Here is a 21,277-nt window from a genome sequence, read left to right on the forward strand (position 1 = left end):
CATTCATTACGAAAAAGAAACGGACCCATTTTCGATTTCAGAGCAGTATACTTTTTTCACCGATAACGAGAATTGTCTGGTGCAGGTGATATGGGAGCCATTCAATTCTTATGACACCATAACCGCTCAATCGCTCTCGGACTCCCTAGAACAATGCGTACAATGTGTTAGTTCGGCAGGCGTGGCATCCGTCGTCCAATTCGAAATATTTAAAAGGTGGTCCGGATTTAACCCAGCGGCAAAGAATTCCCGCAAATGTTATCTTGGGCCCATTCCTGAAACTGGGGGATACTTTATACTGGCCGGTTCATTCACGCTTTCTTCCAACATCAAAAATCATTTTACGTGCAAGCTACCAGAAGATATCTCAATCTCTGTTTTTATAAATGATATGCAACGGGAAACGATCCCTGTACGTTTAGAATTTGATTTCAAGCCAGTCGGATGTCCCTCTAACAAGTACGGCGTGTTTTGTGACCAGAACTGCACCTGTGAGAACGGTGCCCGCTGTCATGGGCTGAACGGGGCCTGCAAGTGTCAGCCTGGATGGCAGGGTGTCGTCTGCGACATACCTCACAGTACAGTGGTCATCATCGCGACTCCTAGCGACACACGACAGATTTACATCACTGGCTCTGTGACGCTGCACTGCAAGGTTTTCCATCTGGCTGCTGACAGGATGATGTGGACATTTCCTAATAAAACGGAAAAGTGGCTGCAGGGCGCTCAGGAAGATCGTGTAAGGATCCACAACATACAGTCCGAACACAACGGTACCTACACCTGTGCTGTGTTAACGGGAGACGGGGCGGTCATTAACGCAAGTTATGAGCTTCAGGCCGTGGCTTGTCCTCCCGGAAAAACGGGTGAATCGTGCGAAGAGGAGTGCGTCTGTAGCCATGGCGGCAGCTGTGACCGGTGGGCCGGCTGTGTGTGTCCGCCGGGATGGACAGGAACCACGTGTCAGACCTCCTGCCCAGTTGGCACCTACGGACAGGGTTGCAGCAGACGGTGTCGGTGTCAGCATGACGCCAGCTGCTCCCCTACCGACGGCCGGTGTAACTGCACGGAAGGCTGGTTCGGCAGTAACTGCAGCAGGCGCTGCCCCGCAGGTCTGTACGGATGGAAATGTCGGCATGTTTGTACCTGTAAGAACAACGCCACATGTCACAACGTGGATGGAACCTGCGCCTGCGTGCCACCCTGGACTGGTACGAGGTGTGGCGACATCAAAACGGACACATACACATACACATTCCCGGTGTCTCTCCAGATTGCCACACCCCTGGTACTGACTCTGCTAGTCGCTGCACTAGTTTTGTTTATAGTCTATAAACGGAAGAAAGCTAGACGAGCGGAACATGAAAACAATCTAGAGGAGACCATGGTTGTACTGGAGCTGAGAAACATGGAAGAAGACCTGGCGCAGAGTTTGCAGCCCGGCTGGCTCAACCGATGGGAGAGGAACGCCGACGATCTGACTTTGGACGAACTGGTCGGGCTGGGCGCGTCCGCACAGATCAGGAGAGGACGGCTTCGCACGGCTGGCGCTGACGTCACGGTGGCGGTCAAGTCCGTCCGCATGGAGGACAGGCGGTGCTACCGAGCCTTCTGCCGGGAAGTCGCCGCGCTGATAGCCGTGCACGAAAACGGTGAGGAAGAAAATGGCGGACATCCCAACATCGTCAAGCTCTTTGGGGTCGTCACGATATCCACACCAAAGTGTATTCTGTTGGAATTCGCTGCCAAAGGCGAACTTTTGCTCATTCTAAAACAACCTCGGCAGAACCGTCCTCTTGGCAGGTTTGTCCGCTATGCCGTCCAGATATCCCGTGCCCTGGAGGAGCTCCGACGTCTGCGTATCGCTCACGGTGACGTGGCCGCCCGAAACGTCCTGGTCAGCGGCGATGACGTGGCCAAACTTGCTGACTTCGGTCTGGCCCATGACATCTACACCGAGACTACCTACGTGCCCGCAGTAAATGACGACGTCGACGAACTCCTGCCCCTGAAGTGGATGGCTCTGGAGTCGCTGGAGTCTCGCGAGTTCACGTGCGAGAGCGACACGTGGTCGTTCGGCGTGCTGCTGTGGGAGATCGCCACCTTCGGGGAGGAGCCCAGCTACCAGCGCCAGCGCCAACTGAGCTGTCCCAAGTTGGTGGGGCTCCTGAGGCAGGGGGTCCGTCTGGACAGGCCGCCCGGATGTCCGGAAAAGCTGTATGACGTCATGAAGTCGTGTTGGCGGGAGGAGCCGTCGGCAAGACCAGAGCCGGCAGAACTGGAGCAGAGGCTGACGGGATGTGGCAAAGAGTTGGACCCACTTCTGGCTGTGGATAATTAAATCCTGGCTTGAATAATGATGCAAAGTAGAATTGCTTGCAGAAGGAAATTTTCTATATGCAAGCCAGCATGTGGGTCTAAATACCAAGATGTTGATCTAGTTTGTTTATTGCAAAAAGTTGTTGCTCAAGCAACTGGGTATGATTTTGCTTGCTTGAGTAACTACTTTTTGGCGTATCTTATTACCTGGATGTCTAACGTACGTCGACGTAGTTTGTTGATTGTTTTACGACCATTTTATTGTATCAAATATCTGAATAAGTAGGAATTTTTTTCGCACATTCAAGCCTTTCGGGGACAGTTATTCAGAGTACCTAAATTTGAATTTGTCTGTGTGTTCTTAGTAGCAAAATTCGAATATTGTCAATTAGACCTCAGTATTTGTGGAAGCCTATTTTTACGATCTTTATTACACCTTGATACATCTTCGACGTAAGCCGTTACTCCGTATACGTAGTTACTTTAACGTTTACAGGTTATACATCGTCAGAACATTTTTGCCATAACGAAATGTTATATCATAATGAGTTTAATGAAAGATCAGCCATATGTAAGATAAGAACAAGCGCACATCCGTTAGAAATAGAAAGGGGCCGCTATAAACAGCTCCCTGTCCACGAGAGATTGTGTACATATTGTCCAATGAATGCAGTGGAAAATGAAACACATTTTATCAGTCAGTGTACCCACTATGAAACCGAAAGAAAAACATTATTTCAAACAGTTGCCACAATTTCACCAAGCTTTTATCACCTAAGTGATCACCAAAAGACTACATTTCTATTAAAAGCACAAAATCCCACCATCATACAGAACGTGGGACAGTTCATTAACCACTGCCTTCAAAGAAGAAGTCAAACCCGACAATAGTATCCATAGTATCATGTAGTTGATTAGACACTAGTTTTATGTACTTACCTCTCTTAGTTCTTGAGACTGTGTATGCAATTAGCATGCTCGGGCATGATATTGCAAATATATAAACAATATAAAGTTATACCGATAGATTTTGCAAACAACATTCATGCAGGTATGAGATATGACTATTTTAGGTATTATAAAGGTTTTATCAGAGGGACCATAATGGCTAGTATTTAAAACGCATGTGTTAGACATGTTAGTATGCTGGACGCTTTTTTATGTACCATGTCCAAAATTATATAACAGTCTTGCACTCTAGTATTTAGTTCATGTGTTGCTGAAATGTTTTGTTTCTCAAGAATATACATTGCTAACTATCTAGAAATGAACGGTGGCCATCTCATACGACTGTTTTGTTCGTAAACCAGATGACATTAAACAAATAACAAACGTGGTGTCATAAACAATTGATTGACTCACGTCATTAAATAATGTTTGCATGTAGTTTGTACGTCCTGTTTTTAACGTATTTAAGTACAGGAAGATTGGCTACGTACAAATTTATGTAAGAAAGCTTTTAGGCTGTATAAAGTATCCAAGTATACTAGCTTTTGTAAGCTTGGCCGTCGCCATGTACGATTGATCCAGTCTCCACAAGTCGCTCCTCAGCCTCTTTGAGTGTGAAGATCAGTCACAATTGGAAGAACCTTTGGTGGCCCCGCGGTTCTGCTTCTGGTCGCTCTGGCAGTCAGGTATGCGAAACACGCTGAACTTGTTACGTAACGTTATAAGCAGTAGAAGGTTCTAATGTCAGCTGTCAAATACCAGTTTGTTTGGAGAGGACATCCATTTGATATATACAACGCTTTCGTCTTGCAATCAGGAGGTCGAACCGACAATTTGCGATTTTTTCTAAACATCTATTTGATATATAATATAAAGTATATAGTTAATACGTCTTGCCGAGGTGCCCGTTAAATGACGGCCTTATCTTCAGTAGGGCACCCTAATCTGAGAACACGGATAAGGAAGACATGAGAGGCAAATATAATGTGCTGGTCAGCTAGCCACCAAATAATACTCATTTTCGTAGAGGCGAAAATGACAGCTTTTTCAAAAGCACTGCTTTAGTTCTTGACTCAGCCGCTCGGTCAACCTGCAAGATCTTTGTCTCCAGACGTAACTTAATACTTTGTTTTTCTCGCCTTTGGCTTTTCTGGGCCCTACCATTTCCCTACCTAAAAACGGGGGTTTCTTCAAAACACAACAATAATTGTGTGAGTCTCGTCATGATAGCCTGTTTTCGCAAGGTTTGCCGTCGCTATGAAAGAATCAGTTTTCACCGGTCCCTTTTTGGGCCGGTTGTAGTGCTGCAAACCGGTCAGAAGTGGACAAACTATCGTTGGGCTCACTGTTCTGTTCTGGTCCCCTCTGGCAGTCAGGTACTGAACATACCGATCCTGTTACGTGACGGTATAAGCAGGCTTAGGTTCTATTTACGCAAGAAAAAACTTTTTGTTTGGAGAGGACAGTGTGCTTGTGAAGCTAGCCCTCTGGGTTAGATCCGCCCAGACGAGCTAAGAACATTCAACATGGACAAAAACATGCCCTTTTTCGTCCTGTTGACCTGCCTGGCCGTCCTCGACAGTGTCCTGGGAACGCTAAAGTTGTCAGCGAACGTCCCAGAAAACGCTCACGCGGGGGAAACCGTCACCAGTGTTCGGTCGGCCATAGCGGAAGGTAGGGAGGAAGTAAAATGTGAAGTTGTCGCCGGAAATAGGAACGGACGCTTCCGTGTGACAACCTGCGTGATCCAAGTGGCGCGTCCGTTGGATTACGGCGTCGACCCGACCTATAACCTCACGGTAAACGTCACCGGGTCCTTCGGAAACCCCGAGCAGCTGTATGTTGATGTACAAATCCAAGACGTTGAGGGATACCCGCCTGTTTACAACGACACGTGCGAAATGCCGACTCGGACAGCATGGGGGAATTCAGGCGATTTGAACGTCGATTTGAAATGGACAGTCAAGGGCATGTCAATGAATATTGGAGAGGTGTTTTTCTCGAATCACTTTTATTACAATCCCAATAGTGTTAAGGACCAGGTTTCAACAAGAGTATACTCGGATAACAATAATTGTCTAGTGCAGTTTGTATGGAAGCCCATGAATGGCGATGATATCACTTTTATTAATTCGTTGTGGAGTACGTCGATAGAACGACCGTGCTTGAACTGTTCTGGATCAACAGATGGGGCATCCGTCCTCCAATTTGAAGTATTGCACAGTTCTACAGGCTTTACTCCCAGTTCGTCTGGCAGCTGTTACACAGGGCCTATTCCTCAAACTGATAGACAATTTATATTTGGTGGTTCGTTGACGATTTCATCCATGAAAAGGAATCTTTTCACATGCGACCTGCCGGACAATATCTCGGTCTCCTTAATTCCACATGGCAACGGTCGTGACATAATACCTCTACTTGTAGAGTTTGATGCCCAGCCAGTCGGATGTCCCCCTAACAAGTACGGCGTGTTGTGTGACCAGAACTGCACCTGTAAGAACGGTGCCCGTTGCCATGGGCTGAACGGGGCCTGCAAGTGTCAGCCTGGATGGCAGGGTGTCATCTGTGACATACCTCACAGTACAGTGGTCATTATCGTGACCCCTGGCGACACGCGACAGATTTACATCACTGGCTCTGTAACGCTGCACTGCAAGGTTTTCCATCTGGCTGCTGACAAGATGATGTTGAAATTTCCAAATGAAACGGAAAAGTGGCTACAGGGCGCTCAGGAAGATCGCGTAAGGATCCACAACATACAGTCCGAACAAAACGGTACCTACACCTGTACTGTGTTAACGGGAGACGGGACTGCCATTAACGCAAGTTATGAGCTTGAGGCCGTCGCTTGTCCTCCCGGAAAAACGGGTGAATCGTGCGAAGAGGAGTGCGTCTGTAGCCATGGCGGCAGCTGTGACCGGTGGGCCGGCTGTGTGTGTCCGCCGGGATGGACAGGAACCACGTGTCAGACCTCCTGCCCAGTTGGCACCTACGGACAGGGTTGCAGCAGGCGGTGTCGGTGTCAGCATGACGCCACCTGCTTCCCTACCGACGGCCGGTGTAACTGCACGGAAGGCTGGTTCGGCAGTAACTGCAGCAGGCCCTGCCCCGCAGGTCGGTACGGATGGAAATGTTGGCATGCTTGTGCCTGTAAGAACAACGCCAAGTGTAACAACGTGGACGGAACCTGCGCCTGCGTGCCACCCTGGACTGGTAAGTTCTGTGACGTCATCGAAACGGACACATACACACTCCAGATTGTCATACCCCTGGTACTGACTCTGCTTGTTGCTGCACTAGTATTGCTGATACTCTACAAACGACAGAAGGCTAAACATGGGGCACAAGACGAGCCTTTAGAGGAAACCAGAGTTCTTCTAGAGCTGAGAAACATGGAAGACGACCTGGCACAGAGTTTGCAGCCCGGCTGGCTCAACCGGTGGGAGAGGAACGCCGACGATCTGACTCTGAACGAACTGGTCGGGCTGGGCGCGTCCGCACAGATCAGGAGAGGACGGCTTCGAACGGCTGACGCTGACGTCACGGTGGCGGTCAAGTCCGTCCGCATAGAGGACAGGCGGTGCTACCGAGCCTTCTGCCGGGAAGTCGCCGCGCTGATAGCCGTGCACGAAAACAGCGAGGAAGAAAACGGCGGACATCCCAACATCGTCAAGCTCTTTGGGGTCGTCACGATGTCCACACCGAAGTGTATTCTCTTAGAATTTGCTGCCAAAGGCGAACTTTTGCTCATTCTAAAACAACCTCAGCAGAACGGTCCTCTTGGCAGGTTTGTCCGTTATGCCGTCCAGATATCTCGTGCCCTGGACGAGCTCCGACGTCTGCGTATCGCTCACGGTGACGTGGCCGCCCGAAACGTCCTGGTCAGCGGCGATGACGTGGCCAAACTTGCTGACTTCGGTCTGGCCCATGACGTGTACACCGAGACTACCTACGTGCCCGCAGTAAATGACGACGTCGACGAACTCCTGCCCCTGAAGTGGATGGCTCTGGAGTCGCTGGAGTCTCGCGAGTTCACGTGCGAGAGCGACACGTGGTCGTTCGGCGTGCTGCTGTGGGAGATCGCCGCCTTCGGGGAGGAGCCCAGCTACCAGCGCCAGCGCCAACTGAGTTGTCCCAAGTTGGTGGGGCTCCTGAGGCAGGGTGTCCGTCTGGACAGGCCGCCCGGATGTCCGGAAAAGCTTTATGACGTCATAAAGTCGTGTTGGCGGGAGGAGCCGTCGGCAAGACCAGAGCCGGCAGAACTGGAGCAGAAGCTGACGGAATGTTGCCAAGAGTTGGACCCACTTCTGGCTGTGGATATTTAGATCCTTGTGTGGATAACAAATGTAAAGTAGGACAGCTTGCAATATGAATGTTTGATTATGCAAACAAATTTAAAGCCTGCTTGTGGGTCGAAATACCGAGATATTGATCTAGTTTGTTTATTGTTTTTCGACCCTTTCATTATATCAAATATCTGAATAAGTAGGAAGTTTTTTTCGTGCATTCAAGCCTTTCGGAGACAGATGTTAATCAGGGTACCTACATTAGAATCTGTCTGTGTGTTCATTGTAGAAAACTTTGAATATTGTTAATTAGAGCTTCGTATTTTTAAAGATTTTATTTTACCTTTATTCAACCTTGATACATTTTCGGCCTAAGCCGTTACTCCGTATACGTATGTTACTTTACGTAACTTTTACAGATTATACATTGTTAGAACATATTTGCCATAACGAAATGTTATATCGATGAATTTTGCAATCATCATTCATTAATGTATGAGATATGTTCATATTTTAGGTATTATAGACAGTTTATCAGAGGGACCATAACGGTTAGTACGCATGTGTTAGACATGTTAGTATGCTCGACGCTTTTTTATGTACCATGTCCAAAATGCTGCAACAGTCTTGCACTCTATTATTTAGTATATTTGTTTCTGAAGTGTTTTGTTTCTAAAGAATGTACATTGTTAGCTATCTAGAAATGAACGTTGGCCATTTTTACTGTTTTGTTTGTAAACCAGATGACATAAAACAAACAATAAACGTGGTGTCAAAAACAATTGATTGACTCACGTCATTAAAGAATGCTTGCATGTAGTTTGTACGTCCTGTTTTTAACGTCTTAAAGTACAGGAAGATTAGCTACGTACAAAATAACGTAAGAAAGCTTTTGGGCTGTATAAAGTATCCAAGTATCATAGTTTTTGTAAGCTTGGCCGTCGCCATGTACGATCGATCCAGTCTCCACAAGTCGCTCCTCAGTCCCTTTGAGTGTGAAGATCAGTCACAATTGGAAGAACCATTGGTGGCCCCGCGGTTCTGCTTCTGGTCGCTCTGGCAGTCAGGTATGCGAAACACGCTGAACTTGTTACGTAACGTTATAAGCAGTAGACGGTTCAAATGGCAGCTGTCAAATACCAGTTTGTTTGGAGAGGACATCCATTTGATATATACAACGCTTTCGTCTTGCAATCAGGAGGTCGAACTGACAATTTGCGATTTTTTCTAAACATCTAATTGATATATAATATAAAGTATATAGTTAATACGTCTTGCCGAGGTGCCCGTTAAATGACGGCCTTATCTTCAGTAGGGCACCCTAATCTGAGAACACAGATAAGGAAGACATGAGAGGCAAATATAATGTGCTGGTCAGCTAGCCACCAAATAATACTCATTTTCGTAGAGGCGAAAATGACAGCTTTTTCAAAAGCACTGCTTTAGTTCTTGACTCAGCCGCTCGGTCAACCTGCAAGATCTTTGTCTGCAGACGTAACTTAATACTTTGTTTTTCTCACATTTGACTTCTCTGGGCCCTACCATTCCCCTACAAGTAAAGGGTGGTTCCTTCAAAACAGAACAATGATTGCGTGAGTCTCGTCAGGAATGCCTGTTTTTGTAAGGAGTGGTGTCGCTATGTACGAATCAGTCTTTACCAGTCCTTCTTCGGGCCGTTTGCAGTGGTGAAAATAAGTCACAAATGGAAGTCCATTAGTGGGTCCTCGGTTTTACTTATATCCCCCCCCCCGGCAGTCAGGTACGGAAAATACCGATCTTGGTACGTAACGTAAGCATAAGTTCAAATGTCACCTGTCAATAAACAAGGCGAACAAGGTAAGCACAGCCGTCCCCGAATAAACCGGTTAAACAGGTTCTCCCTCCGGCTAAAACCGAGCAGAAGAGCCTTAAATATTCAGCATGGACCACAACGCGGCATTTCTCGTTCTCTTGACCTGCCTGGTCGTCTCCGACAGTGTCCAGGGAACCCTACAGTTGTCAGCGAACGTCCCAGAAAACGCTCATGTTGGGGAAACCGTCACCAGTGTTCGGCCGGCCATAGGGGAAAGTCGGGAGGAAGTAAGATGTGAAATTGTCGCCGGAGACAAGAACAGACGCTTCCGTGTGACCGACTGTGTGATCCAAGTGGCGCGTCCGTTAGATTATAACGTCGACCCGAGCTATAACCTGACGGTAAACGTCACTGGGTCCTCCGGAAACCCCGAGCAGCTGTATGTTGATGTACAAGTCCAAGACGTGGAGGGATACCCGCCTGTTTACAACGACACGTGCGAAATGCCGACTCGGAATGGTCCGGGGAAGTCAGGCGATTTGAACCTAGATATGAAATTTACAGCCGAGGGTATTGCGATGGATGTAGGAGAGGTATTTGTCTCAAAATACATTCATTACGAAAAAGAAAGGGACCCATTTTCGATTTCAGAGCAGTATATTTTTTTCACCGATAACAAGAATTGTCTGGTGCAGGTGATATGGGAGCCATTCAATTCTTATGACACCATAACCGCTCAATCGCTCTCGGACTCCCTAGTAGAACAATGCGTACAATGTGTTAGTTCGGCAAGGGTGGCATCCGTCGTCCAATTCGAAATATTTAAAAGGTGGTCCGGATTTAACCCAGAGGCAAAGAATTCCCGCAAATGTTATCTGGGGCCCATTCCTGAAACTGGGGGATACTTTATACTGGCCGGTTCATTCATGCTTTCTTCCAACATCAAAAATCATTTTACGTGCAAGCTACCAGAAGATATCTCAATCTCTGTTTTTATAAATGATATGCATCAGAAAACAATACCTGTACGTTTAGAATTTGATTTCAAGCCAGTCGGATGTCCCTCTAACAAGTACGGCGTGTTTTGTGACCAGAACTGCACCTGTGAGAACGGTGCCCGCTGCCATGGGCTGAACGGGGCCTGCAAGTGTCAGCCTGGATGGCAGGGTGTCGTCTGCGACATACCTCACAGTACAGTGGTCATCATCGCGACCCCTGGCGACTCGACACGGATTCACATCACTGGCTCTATAACGCTACACTGCAAGGTTTTCCATCTGGCTGCTGACAGGATGATGTGGACATTTCCTAATAAAACGGAAAAGTGGCTGCAGGGCGCTCAGGAAGATCGTGTAAGGATCCACAACATACAGTCCGAACACAACGGTACTTACACCTGTACTGTGTTAACGGGAGACGGGGCGGTCGTTAACGCAAGTTATGAGCTTCAGGCCGTGGCTTGTCCTCCCGGAAAAACGGGTGAGTCGTGCGAAGAGGAGTGCGTCTGTAGCCATGGTGGCAGCTGTGACAGGTGGGCCGGCTGTGTGTGTCCGCCGGGATGGACAGGAACCACGTGTCAGACCTCCTGCCCAGTTGGCAGCTACGGACAGGGTTGCAGCAGGCGGTGTCGGTGTCAGCATGACGCCACCTGCTCCCCTACCGACGGCCGGTGTAACTGCACGGAAGGCTGGTTCGGCAGTAACTGCAGCAGGCCCTGCCCCGCAGGTCTGTACGGATGGAAATGTCGGCATGCTTGTGCCTGTAAGAACAACGCCACGTGTCACAACGTGGACGGAACCTGCACCTGCGTGTCACCCTGGACTGGTAAGTTGTGTGACGTCATAAAAAGGGACACATACACATACACATTCCCGGTGTCTCTCCAGATTGCCACACCCCTGGTACTGACTCTGCTAGTCTCTGCACTAGTTTTGTTTATAGTCTATAAACGAAAGAAAGCTAGACAAGCGGAAAATGAAAACAATCTAGAGGAGACCATGGTTGTACTGGAGCTGAGAAACATGGAAGATGACCTGGCACAGAGTTTGCAGCCCGGCTGGCTCAACCGGTGGGAGAGGAACGCCGACGATCTGACTCTAGACGAACTGGTCGGGCTGGGCGCGTCCGCACAGATCAGGAGAGGACGGCTTCGTACGGCTGACGCTGACGTCACGGTGGCGGTCAAGTCCGTCCGCATAGAGGATAGGCGGTGCTACCGAGCCTTCTGCCGGGAAGTCGCCGCGCTGATAGCCGTGCACGAAAACAGTGAAGAACAAAATGGCGGACATCCTAACATCATCAAGCTTTGTGGAGTCGTCACGACGTCCACACCGAAATGTATTCTGTTGGAATTTGCTGCTAAAGGCGAACTTTTGCTCATTCTAAAACAACCTCGGCAGAACCGTTCTCTTGGCAGGTTTGTCCGCTATGGCATCCAGATATCTCGTGCCCTGGAGGAGCTCCGACGTCTGCGTATCGCTCATGGTGACGTGGCCGCCCGAAATGTCCTGGTCAGTGGCGATGACGTGGCCAAACTTGCCGACTTCGGTCTGGCCCATGACGTGTACACCGAGACTACCTACGTGCCCGCAGTAAATGACGACGTGGACGAACTCCTGCCCCTGAAGTGGATGGCTCTGGAGTCGCTGGAGTCTCGCGAGTTCACGTGCGAGAGCGACACGTGGTCGTTCGGCGTGCTGCTGTGGGAGATCGCCACCTTCGGGGAGGAGCCCAACTACCAGTGCCAGCGCCAACTGAGTTGTCCCAAGTTGGTGGGGCTCCTGAGGCAGGGGGTCCGTCTGGACAGGCCGCCCGGATGTCCGGACAAGCTGTATGACGTCATGAAGTCGTGTTGGCGGGAGGAGCCGTCGGCAAGACCAGAGCCGGCAGAACTGGAGCAGAGGCTGACAGAATGTGGCCATGAATTGGACCTCGTTCATAATTAAACCCTTGTTTGATTTATGAATAACGATGCAAAGTAGGACAGCTTGCATTAGGAAATTTTCTATATGCAACCAACCAATTCTAGAGCCAGCATGTGGGTCTAAATACCAAGATATTGACCTAGCTTGTTTATTGTTTTTCGACCATTTCATTAATCAAATATCTGAATAAGTATGAAGTTTTTTTCGCACATTCAAGCCTTTCGGGGAGTTATTCAGAGTACCTAAATTTGAATTTGTCTGTGTGTTCTTAGTAGCAAAATTCGAATATTGTCAATTAGACCTCCGTATTTTTGGAAGCCTATTTTTACGATCTTTATTACACCTTGATACATCTTCGACCTAAGCCGTTACTCCGTATACGTAGTTACTTTAACGTTTACAGGTTATACATCGTCAGAACATTTTTGCCATAACGAAATGTTATATCATAATGAGTTTAATGAAAGATCAGCCATATGTAAGATAAGAACAAGCGCACATCCGTTAGAAATAGAAAGGGGCCGCTATAAACAGCTCCCTGTCCACGAGAGATTGTGTACATATTGTCCAATGAATGCAGTGGAAAATGAAACACATTTTATCAGTCAGTGTACCCACTATGAAACCGAAAGAAAAACATTATTTAAAACAGTTCCCACAATTTCACCAAGCTTTTATCACCTAAGTGATCACCAAAAGACTACATTTCTATTAAAAGCACAAAATCCCACCATCACACAGAACGTGGGACAGTTCATTAACCACTGCCTTCAAAGAAGAAGTCAAACCCGACAATAGTATCCATAGTATCATGTAGTTGATTAGACACTAGTTTTATGTACTTACCTCTCTTAGTTCTTGAGACTGTGTATGCAATTAGCCCTCGGGCATGATATTGCAAATATATAAACAATATAAAGTTATACCGATAGATTTTGCAAACAACATTCATGCAGGTATGAGATATGACTATTTTAGGTATTATAAAGGTTTTATCAGAGGGACCATAATGGCTAGTATTTAAAACGCATGTGTTAGACATGTTAGTATGCTGACGCTTTTTCATGCACCATGTCCAAAATTCTATGACAGTCTTGCACTCTAGTATTTAGTTCATGTGCTGCTGAAATGTTTTGTTTCTCAAGAATATACATTGCTAACTATCTAGAAATGAACGGTGGCCATCTCATACGACTGTTTTGTTCGTAAACCAGATGACATTAAACAAATAACAAACGTGGTGTCATAAACAATTGATTGACTCACGTCATTAAAGAATGCTTGCATGTAGTTTCTACGTCCTGTTTTTAACGTCTTAAAGTACAGGAAGATTGGCTACGTACAAGTTAATGTATGAAAGCTTTTGGGCTGTATAAAATATCCAAGTATCATAGTTTTTGTAAGCTTGGCCGTCGCCATGTACGATCGATCCAGTCTCCACAAGTCGCTCCTCAGTCCCTTTGAGTGTGAAGATCAGTCACAATTGGAAGAACCATTGGTGGCCCCGCGGTTCTGCTTCTGGTCGCTCTGGCAGTCAGGTATGCGAAACACGCTGAACTTGTTACGTAACGTTATAAGCAGTAGAAGGTTCTAATGTCAGCTGTCAAATACCAGTTTGTTTGGAGAGGACATCCATTTGATATATACAACGCTTTCGTCTTGCAATCAGGAGGTCGAACCGACAATTTGCGATTTTTTCTAAACATCTATTTGATATATAATATAAAGTATATAGTTAATACGTCTTGCCGAGGTGCCCGTTAAATGACGGCCTTATCTTCAGTAGGGCACCCTAATCTGAGAACACGGATAAGGAAGACATGAGAGGCAAATATAATGTGCTGGTCAGCTAGCCACCAAATAATACTCATTTTCGTAGAGGCGAAAATGACAGCTTTTTCAAAAGCACTGCTTTAGTTCTTGACTCATCCGCTCGGTCAACCTGCAAGATCTTTGTCTCCAGACGTAACTTAATACTTTGTTTTTCTCGCCTTTGGCTTTTCTGGGCCCTACCATTTCCCTACCTAAAAACGGGGGTTTCTTCAAAACACAACAATAATTGTGTGAGTCTCGTCATGATAGCCTGTTTTCGCAAGGTTTGCCGTCGCTATGAAAGAATCAGTTTCCACCGGTCCCTTTTTTGGCCGGTTGTAGTACTGAAAACCGGTCACAAGTGGACAAACTATCGTTGGCCCACTGTTCTGTTTCTGGTCCGTATGGCAGTCAGGTACGGAACATACCGATCCTGTTACGTAACTGTATCAGCAGACTTCTAAAGGTTGAACAAAAACCTGTTTGTTTGGAGAGGACAGTGTGTTTACCATGCTAGCCCTCTGGGTAAGATCCGTCCAGACGGGCTAAAACACTCAACATGGACAACAACATGACATTTTTCGTTCTGCTGATCAGCCTGGTCGTCTCCGACAGTGTCCAAGGAACGCTACAGCTGTCAGCGAACGTCCCAGAAAACGCTCACGCGGGGGTAACCGTCATCAGTGTTCGGTCGGCCATAGCGGAAGGTAGGAAGGAAGTAAAATGTGACATTGTCACCGGAAATAGGAATTCACGCTTCCGCGTGACCGACTGTGTGATCCAAGTGGCGCGTCCGTTGGATTATAACGTCAATCCGAGCTATAACCTCACGGTAAACGTCACCGGGTCCTCCGGAAACCCCGAGCAGCTGTATGTTGATGTACAAGTCCAAGACGTGGAGGGATACCCGCCTGTTTACAACGACACGTGCGAAATGCCGACTCGGAATGGTCCGGGGAAGTCAGGCGATTTGAACCTCGATATAAAATGCACTGCCGAGGGCATGGCAATGGACGTAGGAGAGGTGTTTACTTCATACTACGTTACTTACAATCAGAAAAGTGTTGAGGAACAGTTCACTACTATAGGGTACACGAATAACAGTGATTGTCTGACGCAGTTTGTATTGAAGTTCTGGAGTAAAGGTGATACCACAATTATTAAATCGGTGTGGGATTCTACGCAACAACGATGCCTTAACTGTTTTAGGTCAGATGGGGCATCCGTCCTCCAAATGGAAGTATTGTACAGTTCGACAGGTTTCACTCCCAGTTCGTCTGGAAGCTGTTATTCAGGGCCTATTCCTCAAACTGATAGACAACTGGTATTGGCCGGTTCGTTGACGGTTTCTTCCATAAAAAGGAATCATGTCACCTGCGACCTGCCAGGAGACGTTTCGGTCTCCCTAGAGGGATATGGAATGAGTAGTGAAGTAATTCCTCTATTTCTTGAATTTAATGCCGAGCCAGTCGGATGTCCCCCTAGAAAGTACGGCCTGTTGTGTGACCAGAACTGCACCTGTGAGAACGGTGCCCGCTGCCATGGGCTGAACGGGGCCTGCAAGTGTCAGCCTGGATGGCAGGGTGTCGTCTGCGACATACCTCACAGTACAGTGGTCATCATCGCGACACCTAGCGACACGCGACAGATTTACATCACAGGCTCTGTAATGCTGCAGTGCAAGGTTTTCCATCTGGCTGCTGACAGGATGATGTGGACATTTCCTAATAAAACGGAAAAGTGGCTGCAGGGCGCTCAGGAAGATCGCGTAAGGATCAACAACATTCAGTCCGAACACAACGGTACCTACACCTGCACTGTGTTAACGGCAGACGGGACTGCCATTAACGCAAGTTATGAGCTTGAGGCCGTCGCGTGTCCTCCCGGAAAAACGGGTGAATCGTGCGAAGAGGAGTGCGTCTGTAGCCATGGTGGCAGCTGTGACCGGTGGGCCGGCTGTGTGTGTCCGCCGGGATGGACAGGAACCACGTGTCAGACCTCCTGCCCAGTTGGCAGCTACGGACAGGGTTGCAGCAGACGGTGTCGGTGTCAGCATGACGCCAGCTGCTCCCCTACCGACGGCCGGTGTAACTGCACGGAGGGCTGGTTCGGCAGTAACTGCAGCAGGCCCTGTCCCGCAGGTCTGTACGGATGGAAATGTCGGCATGTTTGTGCCTGTAAGAACAACGCCACGTGTCACAACGTGGACGGGTCCTGCGCCTGCGTGCCACCCTGGACTGGTAAGTTCTGTGACGTCATCGAAACGGAAACATACACATTCCCGTTGTCCTCCAGATTGTCATACCCCTGGTACTGACTCTGCTTGTTGCTGCACTAGTATTGCTAATACTCTACAAACGACAGATGGCTAAACATGGGGCGCAAGAAGAGCCTTTAGAGGAAACCATGGTTGTACTGGAGCTGAGAAACATGGAAGACGACCTGGCGCAGAGTTTGCAGCCCGGCTGGCTCAACCGGTGGGAGAGGAACGCTGACGATCTGACTCTGGACGAACTGGTCGGGCTGGGCGCGTCCGCACAGATCAGGAGAGGACGGCTTCGCACGGCTGGCGCTGACGTCACGGTGGCGGTCAAGTCCGTCCGCATAGAGGACAGGCGGTGCTACCGAGCCTTCTGCCGGGAAGTCGCCGCGCTGATAGCCGTGCACGAAAACGGTGAGGAACAAAATGGCGGACATCCCAACATCGTCAAGCTCTTTGGGGTCGTCACGATGTCCACACCGAAGTGTATTCTCTTGGAATTTGCTGCCAAAGGCGAACTTTTGCTCATTCTAAAACAACCTCGACAGAACCACACTCTTGGCAGGTTTGTCCGCTATGCCATCCAGATATCTCGTGCCCTGGAGGAGCTCCGACGTCTGCGTATCTCTCACGGTGACGTGGCCGCCCGAAACGTCCTGGTCAGCGGCGATGACGTAGCCAAACTTGCTGACTTCGGTCTGGCCCATGACATCTACACCGAGACTACCTACGTGCCCGCAGTCAATGACGACGTCGACGAACTCCTGCCCCTGAAGTGGATGGCTCTGGAGTCGCTGGAGTCTCGCGAGTTCACGTGCGAGAGCGACACGTGGTCGTTCGGCGTGCTGCTGTGGGAGATCGCCACCTTCGGGGAGGAGCCCAGCTACCAGCGCCAGCGCCAACTGAGTTGTCCCAAGTTGGTGGGGCTCCTGAGGCAGGGTGTCCGTCTGGACAGGCCGCCCGGATGTCCGGACAAGCTGTATGACGTCATGAAGTCGTGTTGGCGGGAGGAGCCGTCGGCAAGACCAGAGCCGGCAGACCTGGAGCAGAAGCTGACAGAATGTGGCCAAGAGATGGACCCACTTCTGGCTGTGGATAATTAAAAAATTGTTTTATGATGTTTAGATCTTCCCAGATTTCTTGATGACAACATATTATTCCAGGTTGTGCTTTTTTCCGACACGTTTGAAAAATCTGTAAATATAATACGAAGAGAGGTTTTATATCGTGCATAAGTGCCCAGGGCTATTAGAAACATATATTTGTAGTAGGTTACTTTGGCCTTTACTGTTTGCCTTTTTTTAGAATATTTAGAATTTTTTGAAAGAAAATTCACCGTAATTCTATAATTACCCATTTTTTACTTTACATGTTATACTTTTTGGAACAGATTTATTCGTTATACCACTTCACAGACTTGAAACAACAAAGTCTGAATTATGATGGCATTTACATAAGTACACACACAAAGATGGAGAATTACTTAAAAACTTGGTTATATGGTTAAAAAGAATTGATTAAAACCCTGCGTGCATAACATAACATTAGAATATAACATTGACATCAATATTTACAGAAACATGGTACACGGATCGTCCTCCGTAATCATCAGTAAACTAGATGTTGGTTACGCCAACAACATTTTTCTTATCTATTCTTTCTTACTCATTAATGATGTGCAGCATTTTTTTACGTTCGCACACTATCATTTTAAAACTTTTCGTATTGTAAAATGAAAAAAAAAGACCCACCTCGTCTTGGGAGGGAAATATATACAAATATACGAAGACAACCACGATGAGTCTCGTGTATGGCTGCAGTTGCTTTCATGTAAGAGCTTTTTGACATTTTACAAGTTATTTTTTTCACTAAGAGCAGACTGGTTTTGAAAACAAATGGGACTTGGGAGATAAAATATTGCCAAACCCGTGCTTACCTAATGCCGATCTAAAGGTTTAGTTACTGATCATGGAACTTATACATTATCGGATTAAAACGACTATGAAAAATAAATCCAGGTATTCGAGCCAATTTCTAATCTCCCTTGACGCGGTGATGTGTTGATGTCTATTCAGGAACCTGGCGTTTATTTGTCTGACCTTTTTGACAGACGTGCTCGGGCAAGTTCAAGGTTTTAATAAAAAAAAGTCGTGCAACCTGCAGACTTCTAACGGAGGGGAGCAAGGGGCCAGGCCCTATACACCTTTCTCACGCGGCGGCCATGATAGATCGAAGAAGAGGTCAATGAGGCAAACAGACAAAACTTATTTCTAAAATCAGGTCCCATTTAGTTTTCCCCCAAACCACACAAATTTTCATGATATAAGATAGAATAATAAATATTACAAGAAGTGTTATGCACCGAAAGATGTAGCAATTTAGAGTAGTGTAGACTGACCCCATAGGCCCTTAAAAGATGCAAAATTACAACATAATAATGCAAATGTTTAACGAATTTGCAGCCATTCACTTATTGGTCGATTTCCTAATTGGCAGGCTACCATTGGTCGAACTGCTAATTATGATGGACAGCCTTTTGTTTGCCACATTGAACTCGTTTTAGATCTATCATGGCCGCCGCGTGAGAAAGGTGTATAGCTTAGGCACTTAGGCAGGTAAGCAGGCAACAGCACATATGCACGTTTTACAGTAAACCAGTACAAATTGAGTCATAATACATTATAGTACATATTTGCTCAGACAAGCACTTCATTCACTATATTTCCAACGTACCAACAGGCTATGACATATCAATGCATCTACATTCGATGTTAGGCACTTGAGAAATGGTTCGTCCCGTGTCTTGAATAATACATTATAGTCGAGCGACACTAGAAACGAACTCTGTCTACCGAGAACCAAATATCGCAGTCGTGTCGCTGATGTTTGCGTCCCGACAAAGCGAGCTGGACTGTGAGTCGATCATAGAAGTCATCCGGCGCCGAAACGTACATATGCGTGCTTACGTAAAGGTAACATTAAAGGCAATCTTTACGTACACGGATAAAAGTGGTTTAGTTGCGGAAAGGGTGCAGAAACGTCACGTACACGTTGGGTTTAAGCTTGCTTAAATACCAGATTTGTGCATGGTCGATCATAGAAGTCAGCCTGCTTTAGAGGCTACACCAGAAAAACGGTTCGTCTTGAGTCTTGAATAATTTTTGCAGTAAACTGACGTCATCAGGAGTGAACTCTGTATACTTAGAACCAAATATCGCAGTCGTGTCGCTGATGGTTGCGTCCTGAGAGCGAGCTGGACTGTGAGTCGATCATAGAAGTCATCTGGTGAGTACAAGATTAAATGTCCTTCGTTTTTAACTGGAGTTGTCTCCAGCCTTTTTTTCAAATCTGTCATTCTATACTTACAAAAATACTAAGTCATCAGTTACAATGTCATAAAGTTCAGAATGCATTAAGAACGTCTGACTGTAGCCATTCTTTTGTTAAAATATATTCTATATTGATTATTACATACACAGCTACTATGACGATAGAACAGTTTTAGAATAATGTCAACTCTAATAATGGCACCTGGTATACCAAAAGATTGCCACATAGAAAAAAAAGCGTTGTAATGCAAACTGCACGTAACATGGGGATTTCTAGCATTCCAGTTATCTTTGTCTGAATTCCAAACTGACGACCGTAATTCTGAAAATGTTGAAAGGCCATAGAATGGAATGCTGTAACAATCTTTGTTCAAATCTATAACATACATATTAAGTCCTGAAGTGACAACCACCAACGTTACATCTGTTATCGTAATATTACTATTAACAAATAACACCGCCCTCAATATAAAAATATTATCTATGACAAAAAGATATTCATATTTACTGAAATATCATTTATAAAAAAATAAAATGATGATTAGTTAGGTTCTTTTCCGATGGCTAATCTAACTCTTTTCAGACGAGGCATTTTTGTAGCTTGACGGTAGCCGGTCGCTTCGCCCTACAGACAAGGTAATGATAAATGAATGAATGAATGAATGAATGAATGAATGAATGAATGAATGAATGAATGAATGAATGAATGAATGAATGAATGAATGAATGAATGAATGAATGAATGAATGAATGAACGAACGAATGAATGAATGAATGAATGAATGAATGAAGACAAGGTAATGATATGCTTCGCCTCGTCCGCTTTGCCTGAAATTATAACAAGATTAACGCGGCATCGTTGACCCCATTCTCAAAGAAGACTCAGGCCCTTTCTTTTGCATGTTATGTGATTGTTTCAGTGCCCCCAAAGCTAATTAGAAGTCAGTATAAAAACAAAATCGTGGCGACGGTAGACAATCTATTTCATACGAAAAGCGCTGATTTTACCGGCGTGTTTGGAATACAACCGTGATAGAACAGTGGGTGGGGCTTCAAGATCGACCTATTCAGTATCTAGCTGATATTCTAGCATTTTAAAAATATAGACTCTATTGAATTAATGTATGATTTTGAAATCTTGTAAAAGTTGATTCAGAATCAATTTAAACTTTATTGATGGGCAATTTGTTAGTTCGTCGATTTTGAAGTAGGTTGATTACTTTGACAGTAGAACTCTGACCTGTGAATTTGTATATGCTGTGTTGTCAAGCGGACCCTAGAAGGTTAGCGATGAAAAAGAGCAAATCTTAATTCAATCATTAGTTTCCGGGTTTACATATGCCAACGGCTGTTTTTTGGTAACTTTGGGAAGTGACAGACTCAAGCCATAGGAATACATATTTCGTAGTAAGTTTTTGCAACTGAGAATAATTCAGAAGGTGAAGAAGACAACTCCGTCTTACCGTTAGTCCTACCACGACGATCGGTCCGTGTACCGTATTTTGAGCGCATACACAAGAAGTGGGCATGGCCTTAAAACAACGAAGGCTCATACATACAATCTGCACCGGACGTATCTTGCTTTGTTACAGCATTTGTCCTAATAG

At 46.4% G+C, this 21,277-nt stretch overlaps 3 protein-coding genes across 3 annotated transcripts; all 3 read left to right on the plus strand.

The window, feature by feature from the left end:
* LOC118420709 (tyrosine-protein kinase receptor Tie-1-like) lies at positions 1-2,351 on the plus strand. Its single transcript, XM_035827661.1, has one exon. It carries the CDS (start codon positions 392-394, stop codon positions 2,339-2,341), a length of 1,950 nt encoding a protein of 649 aa, XP_035683554.1. The 5' UTR covers positions 1-391; the 3' UTR covers positions 2,342-2,351.
* A 2,442-nt stretch (positions 2,352-4,793) lies between these two features.
* Positions 4,794-16,350, plus strand: LOC118422013 (the record flags this gene model as incomplete). The annotated part of the gene is made up of 4 exons (XM_035829516.1): positions 4,794-7,580; positions 9,549-9,938; positions 10,041-12,258; positions 14,612-16,350. Coding segments are annotated over exons 1-4 (7,134 nt in total), but the record flags the coding sequence as incomplete, so codon positions are not given.
* A 29-nt stretch (positions 16,351-16,379) lies between these two features.
* Positions 16,380-17,969, plus strand: LOC118420711 (fibroblast growth factor receptor 4-like). Its single transcript, XM_035827663.1, has one exon. The coding sequence runs from the start codon at positions 16,446-16,448 to the stop codon at positions 17,442-17,444; it is 999 nt and encodes a 332-aa protein (XP_035683556.1). The 5' UTR covers positions 16,380-16,445; the 3' UTR covers positions 17,445-17,969.
* The last annotated feature ends 3,308 nt before the right edge of the window (positions 17,970-21,277 follow it).

This window comes from Branchiostoma floridae, chromosome 8, assembly GCF_000003815.2.
Source record: "Branchiostoma floridae strain S238N-H82 chromosome 8, Bfl_VNyyK, whole genome shotgun sequence".
NCBI lineage: Eukaryota > Metazoa > Chordata > Leptocardii > Amphioxiformes > Branchiostomatidae > Branchiostoma > Branchiostoma floridae.